The sequence below is a fragment of the Panthera tigris genome, chromosome X, assembly GCF_018350195.1.
Source record: "Panthera tigris isolate Pti1 chromosome X, P.tigris_Pti1_mat1.1, whole genome shotgun sequence".
Classification (NCBI taxonomy): Eukaryota; Metazoa; Chordata; class Mammalia; order Carnivora; family Felidae; genus Panthera; species Panthera tigris.
Window position 1 is genome coordinate 87,715,856 of NC_056677.1, and position 25,297 is coordinate 87,741,152.

The 25,297-nt window shown below is 46.8% G+C and overlaps 2 protein-coding genes across 2 annotated transcripts in view; one reads left to right on the forward strand and one right to left on the reverse strand.

The window, feature by feature from the left end:
- TSC22D3 (TSC22 domain family member 3) overlaps positions 1-19,364 on the reverse strand; it is a 61,763-nt gene extending 42,399 nt beyond the window's left edge. The window contains exon 1 of the mRNA XM_042975163.1: positions 18,835-19,364. Coding sequence (XP_042831097.1) covers positions 18,835-19,154 — 320 coding nt within the window. The 5' untranslated portion in view covers positions 19,155-19,364. The remainder of the gene's footprint in view (positions 1-18,834) is intronic.
- The window catches only part of NCBP2L (nuclear cap binding protein subunit 2 like), a 51,377-nt gene that overhangs the window by 11,743 nt on the left and 14,337 nt on the right, over positions 1-25,297 (forward strand). The window lies entirely within an intron of this gene.

A 25,297-nucleotide genomic window follows, 5' to 3' on the forward strand; every position in this document is an offset into this window, starting at 1 on the left:
TAACTTCCACCACCCAAGGGGAGACGCCTTCCAGTTCAGGGGAGCTGAGTTTGAAAACCCTGTGGTGAGGAAAAGCAAGCCAGGTGAGGACCCAAACCCTACAACTTGAAAGGATACCGGTAGATTCTTATTTGTGACCTTGTTTCTTTGGAGGGGTTAATTAACCTCTACTTGGTCTGGGCGTGGCACAATCTACCTCCCCTCTTTCTTTCTGTCCTCTAAACTCTCTCCTCCTCCCCTTCCCTCCCTCAAATTCACCTTCTACCCTCTACCTGGCCTCTCCTCCTTTCTCCTCAGACCTCTCCTCCCTTTCTTCCTCTCTCCTTCCAGCAGCCCCTAAGGTACCAAGGAAGACTATAGAGCCTATAGTGCAGCACTGTTTCTTGTAGGAATTCCAATATGCCTTCCGATCTCAGGGATCTATGACTGATTGAGTGGCAAGAAATGATTGTTGAAGGTACTGAGCCAAGAAGAATGAGGACTAATAGCAAGGGAGCAGGGCGTGTGCTGGTGAGGATGAGGGCACTAGGGCAGTGAGCAGGTGTCTGGACAAGTGTGTGTGTGGGGGTGTTTCTCTTCTACTCAATCTCCCCATTGCAGCTTCCCAGCAGTGGAGATGCTGGTGGGAACATGGTTGGCAGAGGACATCGGAGATGACCTGCCACATAGGGAGAGAGCCCTGTGCTCTCATGCCTGGCCTTGCTAGGAGCTCTCTGGTTAGTGAGATGTCACCTACTATGACTTATAGACTCTCACCACACAACCCGGGGAGGGATGACCAACTTTGAAAGACTCTGAATGCAGTGCAATGTACCAAACACTAATACTCACCAAGCAGATTGGTTTTATGGTAGCTCATCTGTGCATTAGTGGGGGGAGAGTAGCTATATATAATGTTTGTCAAATTCTCAAAGGGCCCTGCCTGAGTCATGCAGCTGTAGGTCTGGTGAAATTGGGGGATTTACCAAGAAAGCAGGTTTCTAAGACAAGGGGTCATTCTAGTCTCTCTTCTTAGGCTTTTTTTTTAGATCTAGATGTGAACATCCAAGACCTGAAAATACCCCTGATTCAATTGAGAATCTTCACAAAGATACACACGAAGAACTAAAAAAATGCATTCTGGATTGAGTACCTGAGTTTTGGGGCTTAAGGGGCCACTGGGAGATATTTAGCAGAGAGGCTTGTTAGCAACAGTACATTGACCACACCCCCTAACATCCTAGTTCTCCTTACTAACTCATTCCAAGCCCATCATCCTTTGAGTTTTGAAAATCAACCCTAATGTTCTACTAATCTGGACTCCCTCTTAAGGTCATGACTCTTTACACACTTACCACCTTCTCCTTCCCTCTTCTTGTTCCCGTGAACTCCTTCTCCCCAACCACACCATTCTAACATTCAGGGGTCCAATGACTTAGTCAAGTGTCTGTATATCCCATCCATGCACATCAGGAGTTTAGAGGTGTTTTCCTGAATATCTGAGTGGAAGAGGCTCTCCCCTCCCCCATTTTGTCAGTAGGGAAAGTAGCAGCCCACAGGAGGGCAGGGAGTTACTTACTCGAGCTCAAGCATCAGATTGGTGGCAAAGTCGGGACTGGAACCCAGATCTTCTGGATCTAAATCTGACCCACTTTCCACCACCTCGAGCTGTAGCTCCTCCAGGAACTGTGCCTCCTCCACGAGTTCAGGGTCCTCCCCAAGCTGGGGCTCCTCCACGAGCTGGGGCTCCTCTAGCCTTTCCCCTTTCATCTCACTGCTGCCCAGGAAAGCCTCGATTGCCTGGCAGGGGTTGGTTCCCTTTCTCTGTCTCTGTCTCTGTCTCTCTCCCCTCCCTCCCTCCCTTCCTTCCTCCCTCTCTCCCTTTCTCCTTCTGTGTCTCTCTCAATTGCTCTCTCCTTCTCTAGCTCCCTCTGTCACTGCTGGGCTAGGGTGGGAGCAACTGGAAGCTCTTTCCCAGCTCAAAAGAAAAGTGCTCTGGGAGCCTCAGGGCCAGCCTGAGCTGGCTGGGCTGTGGAGGCAGGAGGAAGTTCCTGGCCCTGAGTGCCTTGGGGGCTCCTAGGCTCTGAGGGAAGGCTGGAGCTCCTGGGGTGAGCCCTGCCCTCTGGATCTTCTGCGAAGGCCGAAGGCCGGGCCAGCTTCCTAAACTAACTCCCAGACTGAAGGGGAGGGCCGGATCCTCTGGGGGGAGCCCAGACGGCGGCTCTGCCAGCCAGCCCCTGTGGTTGGAACTTTGAAAAAGACCAATGTTTCAGCAACTGATTTCTTTTCCAACATGAACAGCAGGCCTTTCTGTCCCCCTTGCATGACTGTGGCTGTGGCAAGCAGCCCCAACCTGAGCAGAAGCAGGATTCCAGGGCTGGGGCTCCATAACACCCAAACCACTGGTCAATTCTATTAAATAAAATCAAATAAAAAAACACCTTTTTTGGCATCAGGTGGACCCAAAGCTGGTCTCCTGGCATGGAGATGTTGTGTACCTACTGGGATGGGATGTGCACGGCCGTCTAGAGACGAGAAGTCGGAAGACCATTGGGTCAGAGAATCAGGAGACATGGTTTCTCTTTTCAGCTGGTCACTAATTGGCTGTTTGTTTTGGGGCAGGTACGCAGCCTATTCTGGGCCTCAGTTTCCTCATCTGTAATGGGAGGGGATCAGACCAAATGGCTGCGAAAGCCCTACTAGTTTTGAGCCTCTGAGTCTGTGTCTAAGATGTATGTGGAGGCAGAAGGTGCTGGCCCCCAACTCTGGGAAGGGGGAGGCTCAAGGTCTTGAAGAGGTAGTCCATCCCCATCTTCACTGCCCTCTGAAACCCTTTTTCATTTGTTAGCAATGCCAGTAGAGTGTTCTCATGCTTCTGTGGGTTTTGATCTCTGGTAAAAATCTCAAAAGCTTGCCCTGCGTACTGCCACCCTCCCAGGAAGGAAGAAAGCCAAAAGCCTTCTCAGTCATTTATACCTGAGTGTGAATGAAGAAGGTTCAGAGAGCAAGCCTTGACAGGGAGAAAGCTTGCCAGACTGGGTTGCAGGTGTTACCTGGCTCTGGGCAGGAGAGGGTGTGTGATTGATGGAGTGAGGGGAGGGGTCAGTGAGTGGACTGGTGAGAGAGGAAGGCAAATCAGAGAAGGTTTTGTTCTGGTTCCACAGAAGATTTGCCTAATGTAATGAACTGAATGCTTCCTGGGAGCACCCTCTCACTTAACCTTTCCAACCACACTCCCCCATTCTTTAGATGAGGAAACTGAGGTCCAGGGAAGTCACTTGCCAAGGTTGCAGAATCTGCCAACGGTAGTTTATCAGATGTGAAGCCCCTGTGCTTCATGAGCACATGGTGGCTAATGTTCTCTGCTTCTTGGTGTCCCTTTCAGGGTCTTTCGAGGGTGGAGAAGCCCATCCCAGCTCCCCTACAATGGCCAGCACCTCCCACTCTTCTGGTAGAGGGACAGGGAAAAGCAGAGTAGGATCCTGATTCTCTAGGATCCTGACTCCCCAGGACTCAACAGCCCTGGGTACGCCTCGCAGCTACTACTAGAATATGATATAATATGTCTCCTACGTTTGAATAGGAGAGTAAAAACACAGCATTTTGGAGACATGGCCATTTCTGGGGGCCAATTTCAAGTATAATTTTCAGTGTGTTAATTCTTTATTTGTTTCACTGACCTTCATCCTGTTCATCTGGCAAGTGAGCTCTTCAAAGTCTTCCTGATCCTGATTTTCGGCTGATAGACTATTACAGCCTTTAGAGAATCACTCTGCCTAAATCAAGACTGCTTGATCTTGGCAATGAGAAAATGTCCTTGGGGTTTGCTTCTATATGAAGGCTTCAGTGAGCCAGAGGAACTTCAAAATCCATGTCTTAGGGCATCGTAGTGACTGGGTTCATTTTGCCTTTCCTCGCTAATGATTTGGGGCAAGAATTGCTCATAGAGGGGTACATGCAGTGCTCAAAGTTTTAACAAGGTGACTTCTTTTTTCAGACTTTCTAATCCTAGAGGAAGCCCCCTTAGCTTGTGTTCTTGTAGCTTCCTGCACCTTTCCTTCATTATGACCAATTGTATGATACATTTATTTGTGTAATTATTATTTAAAGTCTGTCTCTACCACTAGATTGTAAGTTTCCTGCCACAAGGATTCTGCCTGGTTTGTTGGCTGCCACTGTGTCCCTTGTGTCTAATCTTCTTTGTGTGAGAGGAAGAAGAAATCCTCTTCTTCCACCTGGGGTGGGCAGTCTTATACCAATGCTCCCAGCACAGGGGTGCTCCCCAAAACTGTAAGATGGTGGAAAATGGGTGCCCCCCCCACTGAAGCTAATTTGACTAAGAGATGAGAAGGAGGCATGGGGAAAGTTGCCCTAACCGCTCTTGAGTCCATACCCCCACACCATTCCAGGCCCGGGAGGTATGTGCTAGGTTTAATGACTGGCCTCCAATGGAAATTTCATAGACATTTTTATTATGCAAGTATTTTCATGCAAACACTTTTTTTCATATGCCACACATGCACTTTGCTTTTCCTTCTGAGTACCTGCTTCTGACTCCTTTGCCTGTCTGTCCCCTTCTGTCCATGGTCCTTATAAACCAGCTCCTCTTACACCTTTACCCAGTTCTTTATTTCTACCGTCACCACCTTCCCCACATTTACAAAGTATTATAACATCCCATGGTACTTTCATTTAGCTTCTCTGAATGCTTGTAGTCAGGAAGTTCTTCCTATTATCTAATCTCAATTCTTCATGCTACAGTAGAGGCCTGTTTCCTCTTGTTCTGTTCCTAGTGTGGCTTGGAAGCAGCTAGTCACCATCTCTGAGTTGTGACTTTTCTTATATTTGAAGATCAACCACTCTTCTCTCTCTTCACCACCCTCCCCTCCACCCTCAAACTCCTCTTAGATCAATCATCATCTTAGTTCCTATAGCTCTGCCCCACCGCTCCTTGAAGTACCAAGTTTACCTCCCATTGGCTAAATAAGTCTCAGTGGCCTTATCTGGACCCTTCACAATTAGATTCCCTTGGATCGTGCCAAGCTCTTGACTGTTACCTGCCTTGCCATTATGGTGGGACCACCTCTCTCCAGTGAAAGCTCCTTGGAGCCCCTTGATCAATGTCTTTGCCCCTCTCCAAGGTGCAGCCCCCCTTCCCCTCTGTTTTCAAGTTGTTTTTCAGCCTGGACAAATATCTGACATTTGCAGCCCAGAAAATTTACACCTCAGGCTCCAGAAAGGAGTACAGCCTGAAGTTCTGTGCCCCACTGCCTCTGTACAATGAGGAGCATTCATAACTCAGAAGGAAGCCCACAAAGAGAAAAGAAAACCCAGATAACCCTCCCCTTTCTCTTTTCTTTATAGTAAATAATTTACAAAACCAAATCTTCCTCCCCACAGGCTATACTCACTTTATCACAGGTCCCCAGGGCCAGCCTTTACACATTTCCATACTGTCATGGACTATTTTTAGCAAAGGATGACATTAAGTACTAGTTGCCCCGTGTGCTTCAAACTCATCTCTTCCTCTTGTCAGAATATTAGTCCTCCTCTTTTGGACCTGCCAGCTACTCATGGCCTAGAGATATTTCCAAGGGTGTGAGCAGCTACCTAGTGGTATGACTTCAGTGGGTCTTTACTAAGTCCTCTGTTTTAAAATGTCTCATTTGGGGGCACCTGGGTGGCTCAGTCAGTTAAGCATCTGACTTCGGCTCAGGTAATGATCTCACAGTCTGTGAGTTTGAGCCCTCCGTTGGGCTCTGTGCTGACAGCTCAGAGCCTGGAGCCTGCTTCAGATTCTGTGTCTCCCTCTCTTTCTGCCCCTCCCCTGTTCATGATCTGTCTCTCTCTGTCTCAAAAATAAACATTAAAAAAATTTTAAAAATTAAAAAAAAATAAATAAAAATGTCTCATTTGGCCCGGATCTGCTCATTAGAATTAGACTGGGTCTGATGATTTCAGTATTAGAGATTCATTTCTTTAACTCAATATCACTTCCTCAGGAAGCCTTGTCTGCTCCGTTGTTATATTCTCTGTCAAAAGCTCGTTCCTTTTCCCTCTTGGCACTTACTTAGTTTGTAAATACACATCCATTAATGTGACTGTTTGGTTGTTGTCTATCTCTCCTACTCTGCTGATTATTCTATGATGGCTGTGACCATGTCTCTTGTTGTGAGTTGCCCATTCTATTCCCAGTGCCTAACAGTGAGCCTGGCACATGGAAGGTGTACAGAAAATACTTGTTGCTGACCAAACATGCTCATAAATTTAAATGTGAGTTCTCCAGGGCACTGGTGGGAAAGGGTGTGAGCACGAGTGCCCAGCATACTAGTTGGGGGAGAGGGTCCCAGAAAGCAAGGGCAGAGTGCTGACCATAAGTAGCACTCTCCTTCCCCAGGTGACTTGAAGCTGGTTCCCTTTGCTATCCCTTTCCTATCAGCTTGAGGCTTCCCTCCTTTCTCAGCTTTACCCCAGGACCTTCTTTGGTAGGGCATCCGGGAAAGAAGGATTTGACCAAGGTGCATATAAGGCTAAAACTAGCAACTTTTTAAGGCTAGCAACTTTTTTCCAAAGACACTTGGGCAAACTGTGTATATATTCTCATGGCAGCACCTTGACATGTCCCTGGTTCTGTTACCCACCTCAGAAGGGGATTGGTGGAGATCAAGGCCAGGGGTGCTGAGATATGAAGCCGCACACCCCCCTGGGTCCTCTGGTGCTCACCTTCGACTGTACTCCCAAGCTCAACCCACCTGGTCCCAGTGAGCTTTCTTCAGGCCCTAGAGGCCCTAACCTACCAGGGCTAGCCCAGGTCCCTGAGGAGAGAGTGCTAGGGACCAGCTCACCTAGAGTCAAGAGAAGCAAGGAGAGGAGGGCCAGAGTTGGCCTTCCTCTAGTTCCTGAAGCTTGGAGACTCTGGGTTTCAGTGTAGGAAGAATGGAAAGTGTTCTTGGCTGCTGTCCCCACTCCAGGCCAGCCCCTTCCTACCCACGATCCCCACTGGACTGGCAAGGCTCCCCTCCCCTGTCCCAACCAGGGAGCACTGTAGCTGCTTCCCATCATGCCAAAGCCAAACCATTCTTAAGGCCCTGCTGGAAGCCACCACCATACAGAGACTCTCCCTTCCTAGTTTGCTTCGGCACCACCCAAGTTCCAGACCTGCAGAACCAGGGCGCAACAAGTTTAAGGCCTTTCCGTCAAGGAGCAGGAGTCCCTGCTGGGCCTGAGTTGCTCTAGTGGAACTGCTTTGTTCCCCTGAAGGCCTTAGGGACAGCTACTCTACTCCTCTATTCTTAGCTCCCCAGGCCCCATCCTAGCCTCTTCCTCCTTCCAGCTCTTCTTCAGTGCTAGGCAGGGTAAGCACTCAATAAATCCACAGTGGGTGCTCGGTAAAAGTGGGCCCTTCGTCAGTAAATGATGAACTGATTGACTGAGATGCTTGGTCACTCAGTCCAAGGCCGAATGAGGTGCTGCCATCATTCATTTCTCTGTGTACCTGGGCCGGCCAAGTATGCTGCCTTAAAACAGAGCAGGGCTTTTCTTATTCTTTCCTTGTTGTTGTTTTCGTCTTTGTTATGTTTTGTTTTGTTTGGCTTTGTTTTTACTGCAATGGACTCTAAACTGGAAGGGCAGGGGGATAGGGACAAGCAAAGGGCTCAAAGCCTGGGAGGGCTCTCAAGAAAAAGAAATTCTGCACCTCAACCTCACACTCCTCAACATTGACTAGATTCTGGCCGTGATCTGGGAAACTTCAGGGAGCTCTCCTGAGCCCTGAGATGATGGTCTTGAGTTTGTCTGAGGATTCATGAATCTGAGCTTTGGATATAACATGTCTACTGGTAATTCCCACACCACTTTTCTTTTTACATTGTTTCTCCATTTCTTCCTCTTTTTCTCTAACCAGAGAGCAGTGTCCCCAACTACTCTCAGCCTGTGAGCCACTTACCAGCTGGCAGCACAGTGGGGCGGGCTCAGGCAAACACTGGGGAAGAGCAGAAGAGGAACTATTGGTTTAGTCACAAACTTTGAGCCAATGGAATTTTAGATTGATTGGGCTATTCTGTGTTGTAGATAGTCAAATGAGCTTATTAAAGAAATATGTCAGCGAATCTGGTAAGCCTGATTTCGCTGGGGGCTCAGTTGCAGCAAGCTGGTAATGTAATTTTCTGAATAGACCAGGAAGAAAGCTAAGAATCATTGTGAATTCAGGCCAGCCTGGGGACTCTAAGGCTTCATGAAGACTATACTGGGAATTGGCCTTCTTTTAAACAGCTCCTCCAGCTTATAGTAAACCCTTTTCTGCATGGGGTCCCAGAGCAGCCCCTGAACCAACAAGCAGATACAAAAGGAAGAGGGACTTCTAAGACCTGTTCTGGGGCCCCTCCAGATGCACCAGGCTGTCTCTTAAGCAGCATAGGATCAGGTAATAGAAGAAGTTGCCCTCCTTGCCCCCCTCCTGCCCCCACCGCCGAATGCCCCAAACCACACTAAGCCCACAGCAGCTCACCTGCCTGCTTACATTTGCTGCTGAGTGCGGGGACTCAGGCTGGATCACCTTTGCAACCTGGTTGCCTCTGAGAAGACTGCTTGCCTGACACTACAGGGAGAGTAGGCTTTTCCCCTGGAAATATGATTGAGCTCTGTAGACCCCCAGCAGGCTTCTGAATGCCTGGCCTCAGGGAAGCCTGCCACTGAGCAAGCAGAAGCTTGATGCCTCAGTAACCTGGTTCTGTTACATAAGGCACTATGGGAGATATGAGTCAGGGCCCTCAGGCTGGCCTAGGCCCAACTTAGTCTGGGAGTGAGGCTATGCGAGGTGAGGGAGGGTGGTCGAGGGGTGGTGTGTATATGTGGAGGAAGCCAGCAAGGAGCCATTGGAACCACTTCTCTTCTTATCACTTCTCACCCCCTTCTTCCTCAGGGATAGCAGGCATGGCCAATCAATGGCCTAGACAGCTCTGACAGAAATCCTGGCCAGACCCCTAAGCTGTGAGCAGCTGCTCTACATCTCCCCTGAAGAGAAGACAAGAGGAAGTGGGTTGAATACCCAAGCCTATTTTGTGACTAAATTCTTCCTTCGAGAAAGGATGAGGAAGGTCCCTGTGGGGCTTTGTCCACAGGCAGGGCCCTGATTTTAAGCTGGGCCTATCTGAGGAAAGCGGCTCCCAGGAGAGGAAGGCTGATAGCGTAGCCTGGGGCATCACTGATCAAGCCTGCTTCCAGCTCTTGTTTCTCCTTGGGCTAGTGTCTGCACCATGGGAAGCTTCCCATTCGGTCTCCTGTACTGGCTGGCTAGGATCTCACACCTGTTCCCGAAAGGGCAATAGTTACTTTAAGGCAGGGATCTCCAGCTAGAAGGTACAAGTGAATTCGACTTGCCCACTGATAAGATTCCCTGCTGCCTGGATTAGCATTTGGAAAAGTCTGCTTTCTACTCTCACAGACCCCTGTCTTATGCCCACTCTGATTCCTTAGCCCAGATGAATTTCGGCACGGTCGATAGGGGCCTCCATAAGCCCCTGCCAAGACTCCTCATCAAACCTTTTTTTGAGGCTAAGATCTAGCCTTCTGGACTTCATGGGGCTTCCATTAGCCCACAGGGTTCTATGGAGGGCCTGCTCTGCCAAAAGCTGTGGTCTTACAGCAAAGGCCTAATCCTTGTCCCATTATTGCAGGCACTGGGATGGCACAGCATGTCCCGGGCTGTTACTGTGGCTTCATCTAAAAGGGAAATTTTGTCTTTTTGACCCCTGTGGTCATGGAATGCCTTCCCTTGAGTGCACTGAGCACACAGAGTGCCCCACCAAATGTGCCCAAACTTTAGTCCCACTTGGCATGTTGGCTTCTCTGGAGCTCAAGAGTCTATTTTGCATGACACCGACCAATTTATTATGTAAACTCAACCACCCATGACAAATTTTGGCTTTGTAGTTATCTTGAGGGATGCCTTAAATAAGAGGAGAAAGTTCAGGTAGGAGCAGCATCGTGATGAGCAAACACAGTGCAACGGCCACCGCCAGGTGCAGACAAGGCTGGCCTCACTCCTCTCACCCGGCCCCACAAGGTCGGGGGCAAGTACTGGCCAGACACATCCATCTCCATTTATCCAGACTCCCTGGCCTTCAGGACCTGTTATGGAAAGGAGCCAACACTCTACCTGGAATCGAGAGCTTGTTAGTTTATCTGGATGTGCAAATATAAGCAGGAGTATTAACCTTCTCTTCAGGCAGGGAGGGAAAATAAGGTCACCCTGGAAGAGTTATTTTCTGAGGGGTGGGCTCACTCACATGGGTCCATTCCTGGCAAACTGGAGGCGTAGGTGAAATTTGTGCTCTGTTCTTACTATTTGTCTTTATGAGCACAAACCTTCCACCTTCACCTCTTCAGCTCTCATGCTACCCAGAGCCCTGGGCTGCAGCAAACCTTCTGTGGATTCCAGCGTTGTCTCCCTACCTCTCTTCTCCAAACTTGGCTTTCCCATGCTTCATTCCCATAGAGCCTTCCTTCCAGTCAGTTGCCTCCCTCAAAGAAGGTCTGGTAAATAAATCCACACAAAGAAGTCAATGATAATTAATGATGTCACATGTGACTCTTTTAAAAGGTATGGTAGACCCTGGACATTTATGAAAGGGACTCACTAATTCATGAGCATCCCAAGACCATATCATTTTCCCTATAAAGCTTCTATGTCCATCACTTCATTAAACTTTTTTTAAAGAATTTTTTTTATTTTTGTTAATATGGAAGAAATGTTAACAGTAAAACTGGTGAACCTAGGGTACATGTACTGAATTACTGGAGGCTTTTTTCATTTTATTTTCTTGTTAAATACACTTAAATTAAGCTTTACTGAGGGATAATAAAGTACAAGGGTTACTTTGAAGTGATTCTCTAACCCATTTTGTTTGCTAATGTATGTGGAAGTAGCTTAGTCGGCCCTGGTGCTATAATATAATACTATAGACTGGGTGGCCTCAACCATAGGCAGTGATTTCTCATAGTTAAAAGTTGGAGGTCCAAATTCAAGATACTAGCCAGCTGGATCCTGGTGAGAGCTCTCTTCTGCTGATAGCCACTTTTTCACTGTGTCTTCATCTAGTCAAGAGAGAACTGTGGAGTCTCTTCCTTTCCTTAGAAGGACCTTGATGCCATTGGGAGAGCCCCACTCTCATGAAGCCACTTTTAGCTAAACCTATCTCGCAGAGGCCACATCTCTAACCACTGTCACATTGGGAGTTAAATTTGGGAGGACACAATACAGGCCATAGCAGTCAGGTCTCAAATCGTTAGTCTTCTGTAATTCATTTTGTGCTTATAGGCTTGAATACAGAAAAAAGAAAAAACTTGAACTTTTCCATACTCCTTTCTTTAGAAACGATAAGAAGCTGCTGAAGCCTTGCCCACTCTTCTCTTTCTTTTTTTTCTTTTTTTTTTTCTGGATGTCCATTTGGTGACAGGATTTGGACATGAGTACGTATCGGCCAGAGGACCCATCAAGGTGGGAAATGGCTGTGTTTTTCTTTTTCTTTTTTACTTTTCTTTTTTTATTTCTTTAATTTAATTTTTTATTTTTTTTTAAATTTACATCCAAATTAGTTAGCATATAGTGTAACAATGATTTCAGGAGTAGATTCCTTAGTGCCCCTTACCCATTTATCCCATACCCCCTCCCACAACCCCTTCTGTAACCCTCAGTTTGTTCTCCATATTTATGAGTCTCTTCTGTTTTGTCCCCCTCCCTGTTTTTATATTATTTTTGTTTCCCTTCCTTTATGTTCATCTGTTTTGTCTCTTAAAGTCCTCATATGAATGAAGTCATATGATTTTTGTCTTTCTCTGACTGACTAATTTCACTTAGCATAATACCCTCCAGTTCCATCCACATAGTTGCAAATGGCAAGATTTCATTCTTTTTGATTGCCGAGAAATACTCCATTGTGTGTGTATATATATATATATATATATATATATATATATATACACAATATACAATATATATGTATATATGATATATATTTGTGTATGTATATATATATATATATATATATATATATATATATATATATATATGATATATCCACATCTTCTTTATCCATTCATCCATCTATGGACATTTGGGCTCTTTCCATACTTTGGCTATTGTTGATAGTGCGCTATAAACATGGGGGTGCATGTGTCCCTTTGAAACAGCACACCTGTATCCCTTGGATAAATGCCTAGTAGTGCAATTGCTGGGTCACAGAGTAGTTCTATTTTTAGTTTTTTGAGCAACTTCCATACTGTTTTCCAGAGTGGCTGCACCAGGTTGCATTCCCAACTTCATTAAACTTTTTAGCTTTCTTTTCATGGTGTTCACTAGCAGCTGACTCAGGAAGGGGGTGTTGTCCTCAAAGAAACAGATGTTTCCTCATTTCATAGAATCACTACATTTGTCTGGACTCTGAGGAGAGGACCTGGGCAATCCCACTTCTATGTGTCTAGACCCCAAAGAATTGAAAAAAGGGACTCAAAAAGATACCCATAGGGGCACCTGGATGGGTCAGTCGGTTAAGCTTCTGACTCTTCATTTCGGCTCAGGTCATGATCTCACTGTCATGAGATCCAGTCCCGTGTCAGGCTCTGTGCTGGGCGTGGAACTTGCTTAAGATTCTCTCTCTCCCTCTCTCTCTCTGCCCCTCCCCCATGTGTGTGTACTCTCTCTCTCTCTAAAAAAAAAAAGAAAAAAAAAAGAAAAAAAAGATACCTGCCTACCCATGTTACTAGCAGCATATTTCACCATAGCCAACAGGTGGAGACAATCCAAATGTCTGTGGACAGATGAATGGTTAAACGAAATGTAGTTTACCCACACAATGGAATATTATTCAGTCATTAAGAAGGAATGAAGTACTGTTACATGCCACCACATGGGTGAACCTTGAAAACATTATGCTAAGTGAAAGAAGCTGGACACAAAAAGCCACATGTTGTATGAGTCCACTTATGTAAAATATCTAGAGCAGGCAAATTCATAGAGACAGAAAGTAGAATAGAAGTGACCAGGGGCTGACGGGAGGAGAGAATGGGGAGTTATTGTTTAATAGGTATGGAGTTTCTGTTTGGGATGATCACAAAATTCAGGAAATGGATAGCAGTGATGGTTGCACAACATTGTGAATGCCTTTAATGCCACTGAATTGTATACTTAAAAATGGTTCTAATGTCACTGAATTGTATACTTAAAATGCTTAAAATGGCAAATGTTATGTTACATACATCTTACTGTAATATATGTATATACTACTTATATACTTTATATGCATACATAAAATACACACACATCATATATACATATGACATACGCATGTCATATACATATACCGGCGAAAGCCTCTTAGCACATGGAATTCACATCTGTGCTTCAAGAAAAAGACAATTACTTACATGTTGAGATTTTCATGAGGCATCCAAACCATAAATGTTAAGTTTGCAAATGCATTTGCATTTTTAACAGGGAATGTTCCTTAATCCAATAGTGCCTATTCTTTGTCAGACCACTAGGCACTCAGGAAATAGTTATTTTACTTTATTTTTTTTAACGTTTATTTATTTTTGAGACAGAGAGAGACGTAGCATGAATGGGGGAGGGTCAGAGAGAGGGAGACACAGAATCGGAAATAGGCTCCAGGCTCCCAGCTGTCAGCACAGAGCCCGACACGGGGCTCGAACTCATGGACCACGAGATCATGACCTGAGCCGAAGTCGGCCGCTTAACCGACTGAGCCACCCAGGCGCCCCAAGAAATAGTTATTTTAAATAACCTTGGGCTAGGGAAGGACTTTCGAAGCTTGATACCAAAGGCAAAAAATCACAAAGGCAAAGAATGACAGGCTTAACCACAGGGAAACCCAAAACCTCTCCATAGCAAAAACAAAAAAAACAAAACAAAACAAAAAACAAAAAAACCAAAAAAAAACAAAAAAAACAAAAAACCCACCAAAACCAAAAAACCTCCATCCTCAAAATCAAATGGCAAATTAGTTGACAAAGGTTGCAATCTCTAATTCAGGGTTTCTCACGGTGTGGTTCTGCATACCACTGGTGCCACGGGAGAGGGGTTCGGTTTTAGATGCTACACAGTCATAGAACTGAATTTTAGAGTATGAATTTGGACATGACAGCAGACAGGCAGGGGAGTCATTTTGCCCCTCAAATCACACCATGTAAGTGGCTACGCCCTCAGAAGTCAAATCCAGGAATATACACTTATGAAATCATTAGTACTAAGACCTACTTAGAGAAGCACAAATAATTTTTATGCAAATTTTTCTTGGAAACCTGCTCTCTGAATCTCCATCTTTCCCCTTACTGCTATATATCAACTCAATAGGGAAAGTGAAATAAATTAGCACACACAAAGCCATTCAACATTTTTGCTCTTTATTACTTTCTAAGCATCTGAGTGTGGGAACTAGTTGTTGCCAGCTAGAAGCTTAAAGGTAGACTCCTAGGACTTTTAGATTTGGAAGCAAACTCAGATTCAGAGTGTCTCAGACCACAATGGGCAAGTGTGCTTGGGGACCAAAGGCAGAACAGTCGATTAAGAAGTTTTGAATAAATTCTTAGAAATAAAATTTGAGGTTATAACAACAGCAATAATAGACTATGGCAAAAGCTCTCACACCAGCTTGCCACACCTTACCAATCAGTTAAGGCCCCTCGAATTTCAACTTTGCAAGGTTTTTTTCATAGGCTACATTTATTTTATTTTGTTTTATTTACAATTTTTTTAATGTTTATTTATTTTTGAGAGAGAGACACACACACAGAGTGTGAGCAGGGGAGGGGCAAAGAGAGAGGGAGACACAGAATCCTAAGCAGGTTCAGGCTCCAAACTGTCAGCACAGAGCCCAACTCAGGACTTGAACTCATGAACTGTGAGATCATGACCTGAGCCGAAGTCAGATGCTCAACTTACTGAGCCACCCAGGCGCCCCTATTTACATTTTTTTTTTACTTACATTTTTTTTAAAGTAGGCTCCACGCCCCAACAACGTAAGGCTTGAACTCATGACCCTGAGATCAAGAGTCACCTCTACGGATTGAGCCAGCCAGGCATCCCTCATAGGCTATATTTAAATTGGAAATTTTAGCTGCTTATCCAGTATGTTCTATCTGCCTCCTTAGTTTTCCAGTCTTAGAAGTATATTCAAATGGTAAGGCAGAGTCCCTTAATAAAAGGGTGACCGACCATCCCAGTTTCCCTGGGACTATCCCAGTTTGAGTGTTGAAAGTCTTGTTTCCTCACATTGGAGGGTTTGTCACCCTACCTAGTAAGGACATTTTAACCACTTGATTAGTTTCTGGGCTAATATTTACCTCTGCTTAACAATTCTTTCTTTGCAGACAATTCTTTAGCGTCTGATTGATCTTAGGTGGAGTTTTGGCTTTGCTCTTTGTTGTGAGGCATCAGGCAAGTTTCTTAATTTTCCCAAGCCTCAATTTCCTTTATTAAAAATCAAAAAGGGTGATAACAGTACCCATTTCATTGGGTTGGTATAAGTATCAAATGAGATTAGTATATATTGTTGTAAATGCTCCATCAATGTTAGCTATTAATCTATTATAATTGTTAGTTACCTAACACAAGATTGAAGGGATGGTATTTAAAACACATCTTCCCTCACTCAATATTTTTTTCAAGTTTATTTATTTATCTTGAGAGAGACAGCACGAGTCAGGGAGGGGCAGAGAGAGAGGGAGACAGAGAATCCCAAGCAGGCTCTGCTCTGCCAGTACAGAGCCTGACCCAGCGCTCAAACTCATGAACCATGAGATCATGACCTGAGCTGAAATTCAGTCAGATACTTAACCAACTGAGCCATCCAGGCACCCCCCCCAATATTTTAGAGGCAACTTCACATACCAACAAGCTGCATGCCTGTTACCACTCATTCATAGGTATATACATAGCACGGTCCACTGGAACTACCAGGCTATGAGAGTTAATGCATGTGGCTCAAATAACAACAGAAATCCCACTTAAATATTAGTAAGTATTTTTCCAAAGACTAGGTTAAAATTGTAAAATCTTTACATAAGACCACACCAATAATTAAGCAGTCATTTGACAAAAAAACAACAGCAACATAACAACACAATGGTTATGAGCACTGGCTATATAACAGGAAGCCAAGGGAAAACCAAGTGAGTGTAAAACGAATCCCTGCCCTCATATTGCTTACACCCTTGTGTTCCAAGGATACCAAGAGCTAAGCCCAGGAGCCAGGGACAGATCAAAGCAGACAAACCAGATAGAAATGAAGAATGTGCCCTGCCCTACCTCCCTAGAATATAGGGGCCCTTGCAGTAGGAGAGTAGGCTGCAGAAGAGGCAGGAGAGTCTCTCTCCCAGGAGAAGAGGCAGGCTTGAAAGTAGACAAATTAAAAGAAAAAAGACACCCAAGCAGGAATTTGAAATATCAAATAATTAAATGGAATAGAAGTAAAAATGATGGCACTTGAAACATCAAATCATTAAATGGAACAGAAGTAAAAAGTATGGCTGAGTTTTGAAGACAGAAACCCTGGAATAAATGAAGTAAGAAAAGACAAAATTTTCACTTTGGAGAAGGCTGGCCAGCTCAGATACAGGAGAAGTCCCACGACCGACAATAATGGTCTCCTACTCTGCTAAGGAGCATGTCATTCTGGGCAAAAGCTAAACCAAACTCAGAATCTCCAATTTCTGAGGTCCCAGGAAAGGTCAAGGAAGATGAGATAATGCTTTGTCCTGCTGGAACTATAGGGCTATTACCATAGGACCAGGTCACTCCCCAGCCTCACCGAAGCCAGAGGGCTTGCTGGTTTGCTACTCAGCTGTTTGGGACACTGAGTTGCTCTGATTCCAGGAGGCAGGGTACTCAGGTACACCTTCTTAACAATTCGCCCTGCTCCCTCCACCCATACCCCCAACCCATAGTATTTCCAGGCTTTGCCAAGAACCAAGAGTCAACAGACAGGTGTCAATGGAGTAGGTGACAAAGGAGGTTTTTCCATTCAAGAAACCCAGATAACCAGAAAGCATCCCAAGGTATGGCACAAGCCAACATTTTGATCTCAGGCTCTCAGCCTCATACCTCATGCACATAGGTCTGACCTCTTAGGCCCTGAACCTAGGAACAAGAGCTGAGGAAGCTTTCCCTCTTATACTTCAGCAATGCCATTTTGGGGCAGTTTCTCTCCCAGTTGAAATAGTACAAATGCTACAGGCCCTCTTTCCAGGTGTTTCTGCCACCCCTCCCCCACCACCAATTTCCTACAGAGCGGAGGGCTTTAGCTCGCAGGGATGCAGAGTCTGTCTGTGGTGTGAATACACTTGTAGTAATCTTTGGCCAGAAATGGAAGATTCCCTCGAAACCTGTTCCACATGTGGCCTGGTTTCTTCAAGACAATGAGATAAATTGATGCATAATGTGAAACAATAAATAAGAAAGTGAATTGAAGGCATGGAAAATGCCTGAGAAATACAACTTGTTATGATAATGCTTAGCGAAGTCAGCAGCCCTGCTTGTCCCCTCCTGGAATTTCTGGGCCGAAGAGGCAAACCTGGTCCTTAGCATCAAGTGAGGGCAGTTCCTACCAATCTTAATTGCTTATAAAATTTCCTATGTGTGCTTCATTGAAAAGCCGCCCAATGATTCAAATATTCTGTGGATGCTCAAAATTGCTTATTACCTTGCCTCAACATACCACCTGCCCATGACCTGGAATCTCAGAACTACAAGGAACCTTAAGAGGCCAGAGTGATCAGGGAACTTGCCCAGGTTCACACACTGAAGTAGAGCCACAATTTGTACCATAACCCAGGTCTATCTCAGCGGGGTTCTCTTTCTCTTAATATAACCTTTGTTGTTGAGAGAATAAGATCCACCCCTATACACACGCACTAACACACACACACACACACACACACACACACACACACACACACACACACTAGTGTCCCATCCCAATGGTTCTAAGAACACCAGGCCTAAGGCTGGGTTTCCTGCTTCCCCTGACTCAAAATTGCCTCAGTTGTCTCCCCGCTAAAGACTGACTCTTACCAGAGTGTCTCAGACTGGATGGAGGGCAGAAGCCACGTTATATCTTCCTATTACGTTTCTCCCCTCTCCCTCTTTCCTTGCCCTTCAGCAGGATTTCTAGAAAGTATGACCCACACTCCTACACAGGCCTGGGAAGATATGGGTTCATCCACCCACCGGTCCTAGGATGCTCTCTGGGGCTGCTTTTGCCCATCATTGGAAATTGAAGTCTGTAATCCATGGAGGAGGTGGGGGTACCCCCATCCAGAGTCTCAAAAAATTCTCACACATCTCTAATTTTTCTTGTTCTCCACCCTCTCCCCACACCAGCAGAGGGCTTAATTTGTCTTGACATTTTGCTTACCCTCGCGGTCAGCCAGGGCCACTTGGTAATTTAAAAGCCCTTGCAATTTCAATCTGAGTTTGCATATTTTGAGAAGGGTAGAACTCAGATCCCAAGAGCATTCCGCGACAGAATCTCCAAAGTGGCAGTGGAAATGTATGCATTTGAGGATGGGTGCTGCCAGCTACCCCCAACCTATCTGGGGCTCTGTCCACCTTCTGGACTCCAGCATTTCCCTGGGAAAGTCTCCTGCGCGCACCTTTCAAGATCGGGCTCCCACCTGCAGGGCCTTCCCTCAGCCCCACGGGACTCCAGGTAGCATCAGCGACGAGTCTTATCGCCCCGCCCCTTGTGAACTTCCCGGTAGCGCCTTCTGTCAGAGGTGAGGGTCCGGCAGAGGCTGGCGCTGGCCCGGCCCGCGTGCCCATCTGTATGCCCAGTCACCCACCTGTGGAAGAAGAGCAGGATGGACAGCATGGTCTGGTCGATGTTGCGGTTGCAGATGCCCTCGTTGATCAGGTAGCAGGGGTCCCGCAGCACGGGCTCTAGCGAATCCTGCCGCATTATGCTGTTGAGCTTGTCGGTGTTGAGGTTCTCGAAGATCAGCTTCTCCTGCAGCTGCCGAAAGTTGTTCACGGTAGGGCTGCCCGGGTTGTTGTTCTCTCTGCTGCTGTCGCTCTGGAGCCCGCTCCTGTGGGCCAGGTCCAGGCAGCAGTTACAGCAGTCGAGACCGACAGGTGAGCGGCAGTCGGTCTTGGACTGGGCCATCTTCTCAGACTCAGGGGCCGCTTGGCCTGCGAGGTCAGGGTCGGCTGGCAGGTGCGCGCCCGCCGGGCTGGCCTGAGGGGACTCCAGGGTGTATGGAAAACACGAGCTGCGAGAAGAGTTGGAAATTAGCACCTAAAGCCAGCCACCCTCGGCTCGGCCACCTCCTGGCTGTGCTGCTCCGGGTGCGAATAGAAACAGCTGGACAAACAGCTCTGAGCGGATCCTTGGGCTCACTTCCTCCTCTTCCTCCTCCTCCTCCTCCTCCTCCTCCTCCTCCTCCTCCTCCTCCTCTTCCCCTCCCCCTCTGCCCTCCCCCTAGGTGCCACCCGCGGCCCTAGCACAGTCCCAAGTTTCCCAAGTGTGAGCGGGGCTCGGCGGACCTGTGGCAGCAGGAAGGGCGGGCGGCAGGGCAGAGGGAGAGCTGGGGCGCGCCCTCGCTCCCTCCCTCCTTCGCTCCCTCCCTCCCCGGCTCGCTGGCTCTCCCGCTCACGGGCTCCCCTGGGCTGTGCCGGCTGAGCGGTGGCAGGAGCCGAGAGCGAGTGACCCAGTGAGCCGGTGAGCCTCATGCCCAGGAGTCAGCACGGGGCTGTGATAGCATGTAAATTACCCCGCGGGGCGGGGGGTTGGGGGGCGGTGGAAAACGCTCGGCCGCCGCGGCCGGCTGGCTTCTGCCCCCAATCCCCCGCCCCCGCCCCCCCCCCCCGCACCCTAGGGCCCTCGCACCCTCGCACCCACACGGCCGCCCGCACCCTCGCCCGCGCTGCCGGGAGCCGGGTCCGGCTCTCCCCACCCCGTCCGCGCGCCCGGTGCCTGGGCTCGAGCTCTCTCGCCGCTCAGGGCGCATCCTCCGTTAATAAATCTACTAGCGATCTCTGGTCTCGAGAGCTCCGCGGGAGGGCAGACGTTCCGCGTCCCACCGAGGACGGGTCCCCCTGCAGGAGAGACGCCGCCGCTCCCCGCGAGCCTGCCTCGTGGCCGCCTTCAACCGCCGCCCCCCACAAGCCTGTTTCTGGCGGGGGTGGGTGGGGGCTGCAAAGAGAGCGATTGCCCCCACAGAGTCCGAAGTGCCAGGCACGCTCTACCGAGTGCCCAGTGAAAGCCTTGAACGAAACTCACAGAAGCGCGCTCAAACTCGCCTCGGTTTCTGTCCCCTTCTTCTCACTTCTCTTCCCCTCTTTCCCCCACTGGCTCTCTCCTCTTTTCCCTGAACCCCATTTGAGGCGATCTCTGCCCGGGCTTCCGGGAATACCCGGCTCCCCGGCAGGCTTCCCGCTGCCTTGCCCCCTCACCCTCTCTGGGCTCGCGTCTCAATTTGCCTTTCCGTCTCTCAGCGCTTTTTCTCCACTCTCTTCACTTTCTCTCATTTTTTTTCTTTTCCGTTTTTCTTTCTTTACCCATTTCCGCCCCCTCTTCCTTCTCTTTCTTGCCCCCTTTCTTTCCTTATTTTTCTCCGTTTCTGTATTTCCTCATTCCCCCCCTCTTCTCCCCCATTCCTTTTTCTCTCCTCATTTTTTCTTCCCCCTTCATTTCCCCCGTTGTGTTTTCTCCGCGCGTCCTTCGCCTCGGCACCCCCCTTTCTCCTCCGTTCTGTTCTTTTCTCCTCACTTCAGTATCTTCCCCTACTTTTCCAAGCTTACTCCCCGCACCCTTTTTTGATCTCCACCTGCCACTTTAGTTCGTCTCTGCCCTCACCCTTTCAAGAGCTGCGGTGAGGGAACGCTCACCGGCACTGGGGCCGTGTCGAATGAAACTGCGGGCTGTGGCATTCTCAGTTCTGAGGAGAATGTGATTCTGGGGCCACGGAAAGGTTAAAGGTCAAATCCGTGGAGAGCAAGGCAGGCTGGTTCCTTGGGTCATACCCCAGGCTTGCGGGATGTAGGGATGTGATGGGTGGGCAAGTGGTAGACTTTCAGGGTGTCTCAGGATTGGAGAATTGGAATACGTCGAATGTGGAGGATTCCCTAATTATTGGCTCCCGAAAAAAATTCAAAATATTCATGATCAGTTTTCACACAGAACTCCAATGGATTTCAGTTTCAGTCAGCACTTCCCACCCCCCTTCCGCTCGCTTTTTTTCACAAGCCCGCGGCCCTGGCCATACAGCAGTATATACCGCCATCTTGTGTTTAAGACGTGGAACAACATTCGGTGCCTCGCGGTCAGAGTTCAATCTTTAGGAGCCGGCAGGGATGCCTCCTAGTGGAATCCACAGGGCATTACTTCTGAGAACAGGAGGGAAAACTAGGCGGAGCCTTTACACTAAAAGCCCGCCCCTCCACCCCCCATGACCTAGCTGTACCCGCGGACGCCAGTCTGGGCCAGAGCCACCCTGTCTCTGGTGGAGCTTCGCTTGCCTCAGTCCCTGTAGACCGGGCTTCCATACACTTGAAATTCTCTCTAGGTGCTACAAGCATCAGCCCTGTGATTAGCAGCAAAGGGAGGCCAAATAACTCCTGTTCCCAATGCCCTCTGGGTCTTTTTTTTTAATTAATTTTTTAAAAGTTTGTTTATCCTGAGAGAGAAACAGCGCGAGTGGGGGAGGGGCAGAGAGAGCGGGAGGGAGAGGGAGAATCCCAAGCAGGGTCCAGTCTGTGGGCCCAGAGCCCCAGGTAGGACTCAAACTCTCGTGAGAAATCGTGAGATCGTGACCTGGCCGAAAACCAACAGTGTGAGACTCAGCCTACTGAGCGTCCTGGGCGCCCCGGCCCTATAGGTCTTATATGGGGCCCCACGTCTTTAGGAAATGGAGGGAGGGAAGTACTCTCTGCTGTAGGGGCCAGAAAACCAGAAATGACCTGTATCCATAGCTCCCGACAAGGTCCCAAGATCAGAGATGAAAGAGGCATTTGGAGGTCAGTGAGCAGACCTGCAGAACTGAGAGCATGGTCCCTATGCTCTCACAGACTGCTGAGGATTCAGTTTGGGAAAGGCAATCCTTTAGATGCAATAGTTTCCCTTTTTCTTCTTCTTCCTGGTCTTTTTTTTTTTTTAATGTACTTGGGTAAAAGCCAGAGGAGGTAGTAGAATATGAAATTTCATATGGTTGTGCAGACTTATAGCCTACTGAATTGTTTTTTAATTACAGTGGTTATGATTTTCCCTCTTGTTTATAATTATTTTATAGTAAACATTATAACAAACTGTATTAGCTACATAAATGTTTACTTAAGTTGTGTTTTGAGAACTGCTGGGGCCTTTTGCTTCTATACATGCCTGAGTCCTCTTATCTTTGTGCATAACCTTGGGACAAGGCCCTGGTGGAAGTATTTCCTTCTTGGCATTTGGCACCATTAAACCCAAGATTTTGTCCCCTTGACATTTCCCTTGTTGTACTCCTTGCTCTCATCAGTGTTGTTAATAATTCAGTGCAGCTTTGCATACTATATCCAGGCTGATCAGGAGCAAATATAACCTAGGTATAGAAAAATCTAGATAGTTCAGTGATAGAGTTCAGAAAGCTGCTGTGTGTCTGCATACAAGTCCAGCTTGTATTGATATATAGTATACCTCCATAGGGAAGGCTGACTGGGCAGGGCCCCCTTGGCTTCTCTCTGTGAAGCCTTGCTTTGCCTACATATATTGTGTTGGGTGGAGACGCTACAAGCAGCAAAATGCTCTTGCATAAGCCCAGTGAGCAGAAGGGGGCCCCACTTCAAGACAGAGCTGGTGGCTCTCCGGGTGGAGCAGAAAGCGAGTATAAGGGGCATCTCCTTCTCAGATGGGGTCATTCAAGGGTCACTTATTCTGCACTTGCCCTGTGCCAAGTATGGTGTTAGTGGAGATTCAGAGGTAAATGAGACACAGCTCAGGCCCTCAAAGAAGGTATGGTCTAGCCAACAAACCAGATACATCAAGAGACAAAAACAGTACAAATGAGCGGTGATGAGGGAGGCCTGGTGTGTGGTGGGAGCAGGTGCTGTGGAGTGTGGAGAAGATGTCAGCTCTGGAAGGAAGAAGGGCAATCTAGGTGAAGAGAGTAGAGAACAGAGACCTGGTGGTGAGGACAAAGTGTATGCTGGGGCCCGGGTGGGGGGGATTACAAAGCAGGTCGGTGTTGTGGGAGAACAAGATGAGAGATGGAATAGTGTGAGTCGAGGCTGGAAAAGGATGAGGGACCAGGTCTTAGAGGGGCTTGTGTGAAACATGAAGGGGATCTCGACACACAAGGCTGCTGTGCATTTGGAAACTGTTAAGAAAAAGGATAAGGGCTCCTGGGTGACTCAGTCGGTTGAGCATCCAGCTCTCAATTTCAGCTCGTTATGATCCCAGAGGTTGTGGGGTCAAGCCCCAAGTTGGGCTCCGTGCTGAGCAGATTCTCTGTCTCTCTCCCTCCCTCCCTCTGCCCCTCCCCACTCCTCTCATGCTCTCTCTCTAAAATAAAATAAAATAAAATAAAATAAAATAAAATAAAATAAAGAAAAAGGATAGATACCATTTATTAAGTCCCTGCTATGTGCCAAGCACTTTACATATATTATCGCATATAATCCTCACAACAACCCTGTGAAATAGGTATTGTAGTTCCAGTGATGAAACGGGTTTAGGGAAGTTAAAGAAGCTCTCAGGTTACATAAGTAGTAAGTTAGGCATTTGAATTTGAACACAGAGCTTTCAGACCTGGAAGCTTGTACCTTTAACAATTAGGTGACTTTTTGTAAAGTTTATTTATTCATTTTGATCGAGAGAGAGAAAGAGTGGGGGAGGGACAGAGAGAGAGAGAGAGAGAGAGAGAGAGAGAGAGAATCCCAAGCAGGCTCCGTGCTGTCAGCGCAGAGCCTGATGCAGACGGGGCTCGAACTCACAAACCTGAGCTGAGCTGAAATCCATAGTTGGACACTTAACCGACTGAGCCACCCAGGCACCCCAACAATTAGGTGACTTTTTAATGATGGGTTTATCAAACATTTATAAAGCATAACGGCTGTTTAAAGAAGATCACATACTCAAAATAAAAAGGTGCAATCAACGATTTACTAATATATTAAAAGATTTTTATTTGTAAGGAAATTGGCAAATCTGGTATAATAATTAATACGAGAATATCTGAGTTTTGGATCACCTACCATGTGTCAGGCACTGTTCTAAGTGCTTGACATGGCATCATCCAGTTTAATTTATCACCACAATCCTGCGAATTAGCTCCTACCATCACCCTCACTTAAGAGATGGGAAAACTGAGGCACAGAGAGATTATCTGGCCTATCTAAAGAATAGGTAGCTGCCCTCTAAGCCCTTACAATCCAGCTATGTTCAAGTAAGGCACACAAACAGTGATCTTCAGGCAATCCCTTTTCCCTACCATTGAAATTCAATTTTGTTAACATTTCTTAACTGGGGAAAGCAGATTATACTTCCGGAAACTTTTCTCAATTGTCCATCACAGATTTATAGCCTGGCAAGGATTTAAAATCTGGATCAGGGGATCTTATTTGTGCCAAGGACCCCTTTGAAAGTATAGTGAAGTTTAGAACAATGTTTTCAGATACATAAAATCAAATATGTAGAATTACAAAGGAAATCAACTATATTGTTATGCTGTTATCAAAAGATTAAAAATAGAAGGTTGTGATATAGGTATATAAGTGCTTGTTATTAATGTAGTAAATGACAAGATCTAGATGCAGCTATGATAACTTCAAAGTAATGATGAGTGTAAAAGTATTTAAAGACACCTGTAATAACAGTAATGTGACAAAATACTGATTTCCACCAGTGATGAAGTCACGGGTACTGCTAATCCTACTGTGATCTGTTCTTTCTATTTGTAATGGAAGGAAATCTAAATTTCAGTTAGAGGTTGGGGAAAATAAAGACATTTTTCCATTGAAATTTATTTATCCTCTGAATTTTTAAGAATCTTTGTTCTAGACCAACCATTTATAATATTAAAATAATAGTTAACATGAATGAGCCTTTACTACATGCAAGCTACTGTTCTGGATCTTTACAACAATTTTTCATTTATCCCTCATAGTAAGCTTATGAGGTAGCCTTGTTTTATGGCTCTGGAAGAGATGGAATTAATTTTCCAAGGTTACACAGCTGGCAAGTGGAAGAGAATGACAAATGTATTTTCTCACAGTTCTGGAGGCTAGAAGTCTGAGATCAAGGTGTTGTAAGGGTTGGTTTTCACTGAGGCCTCT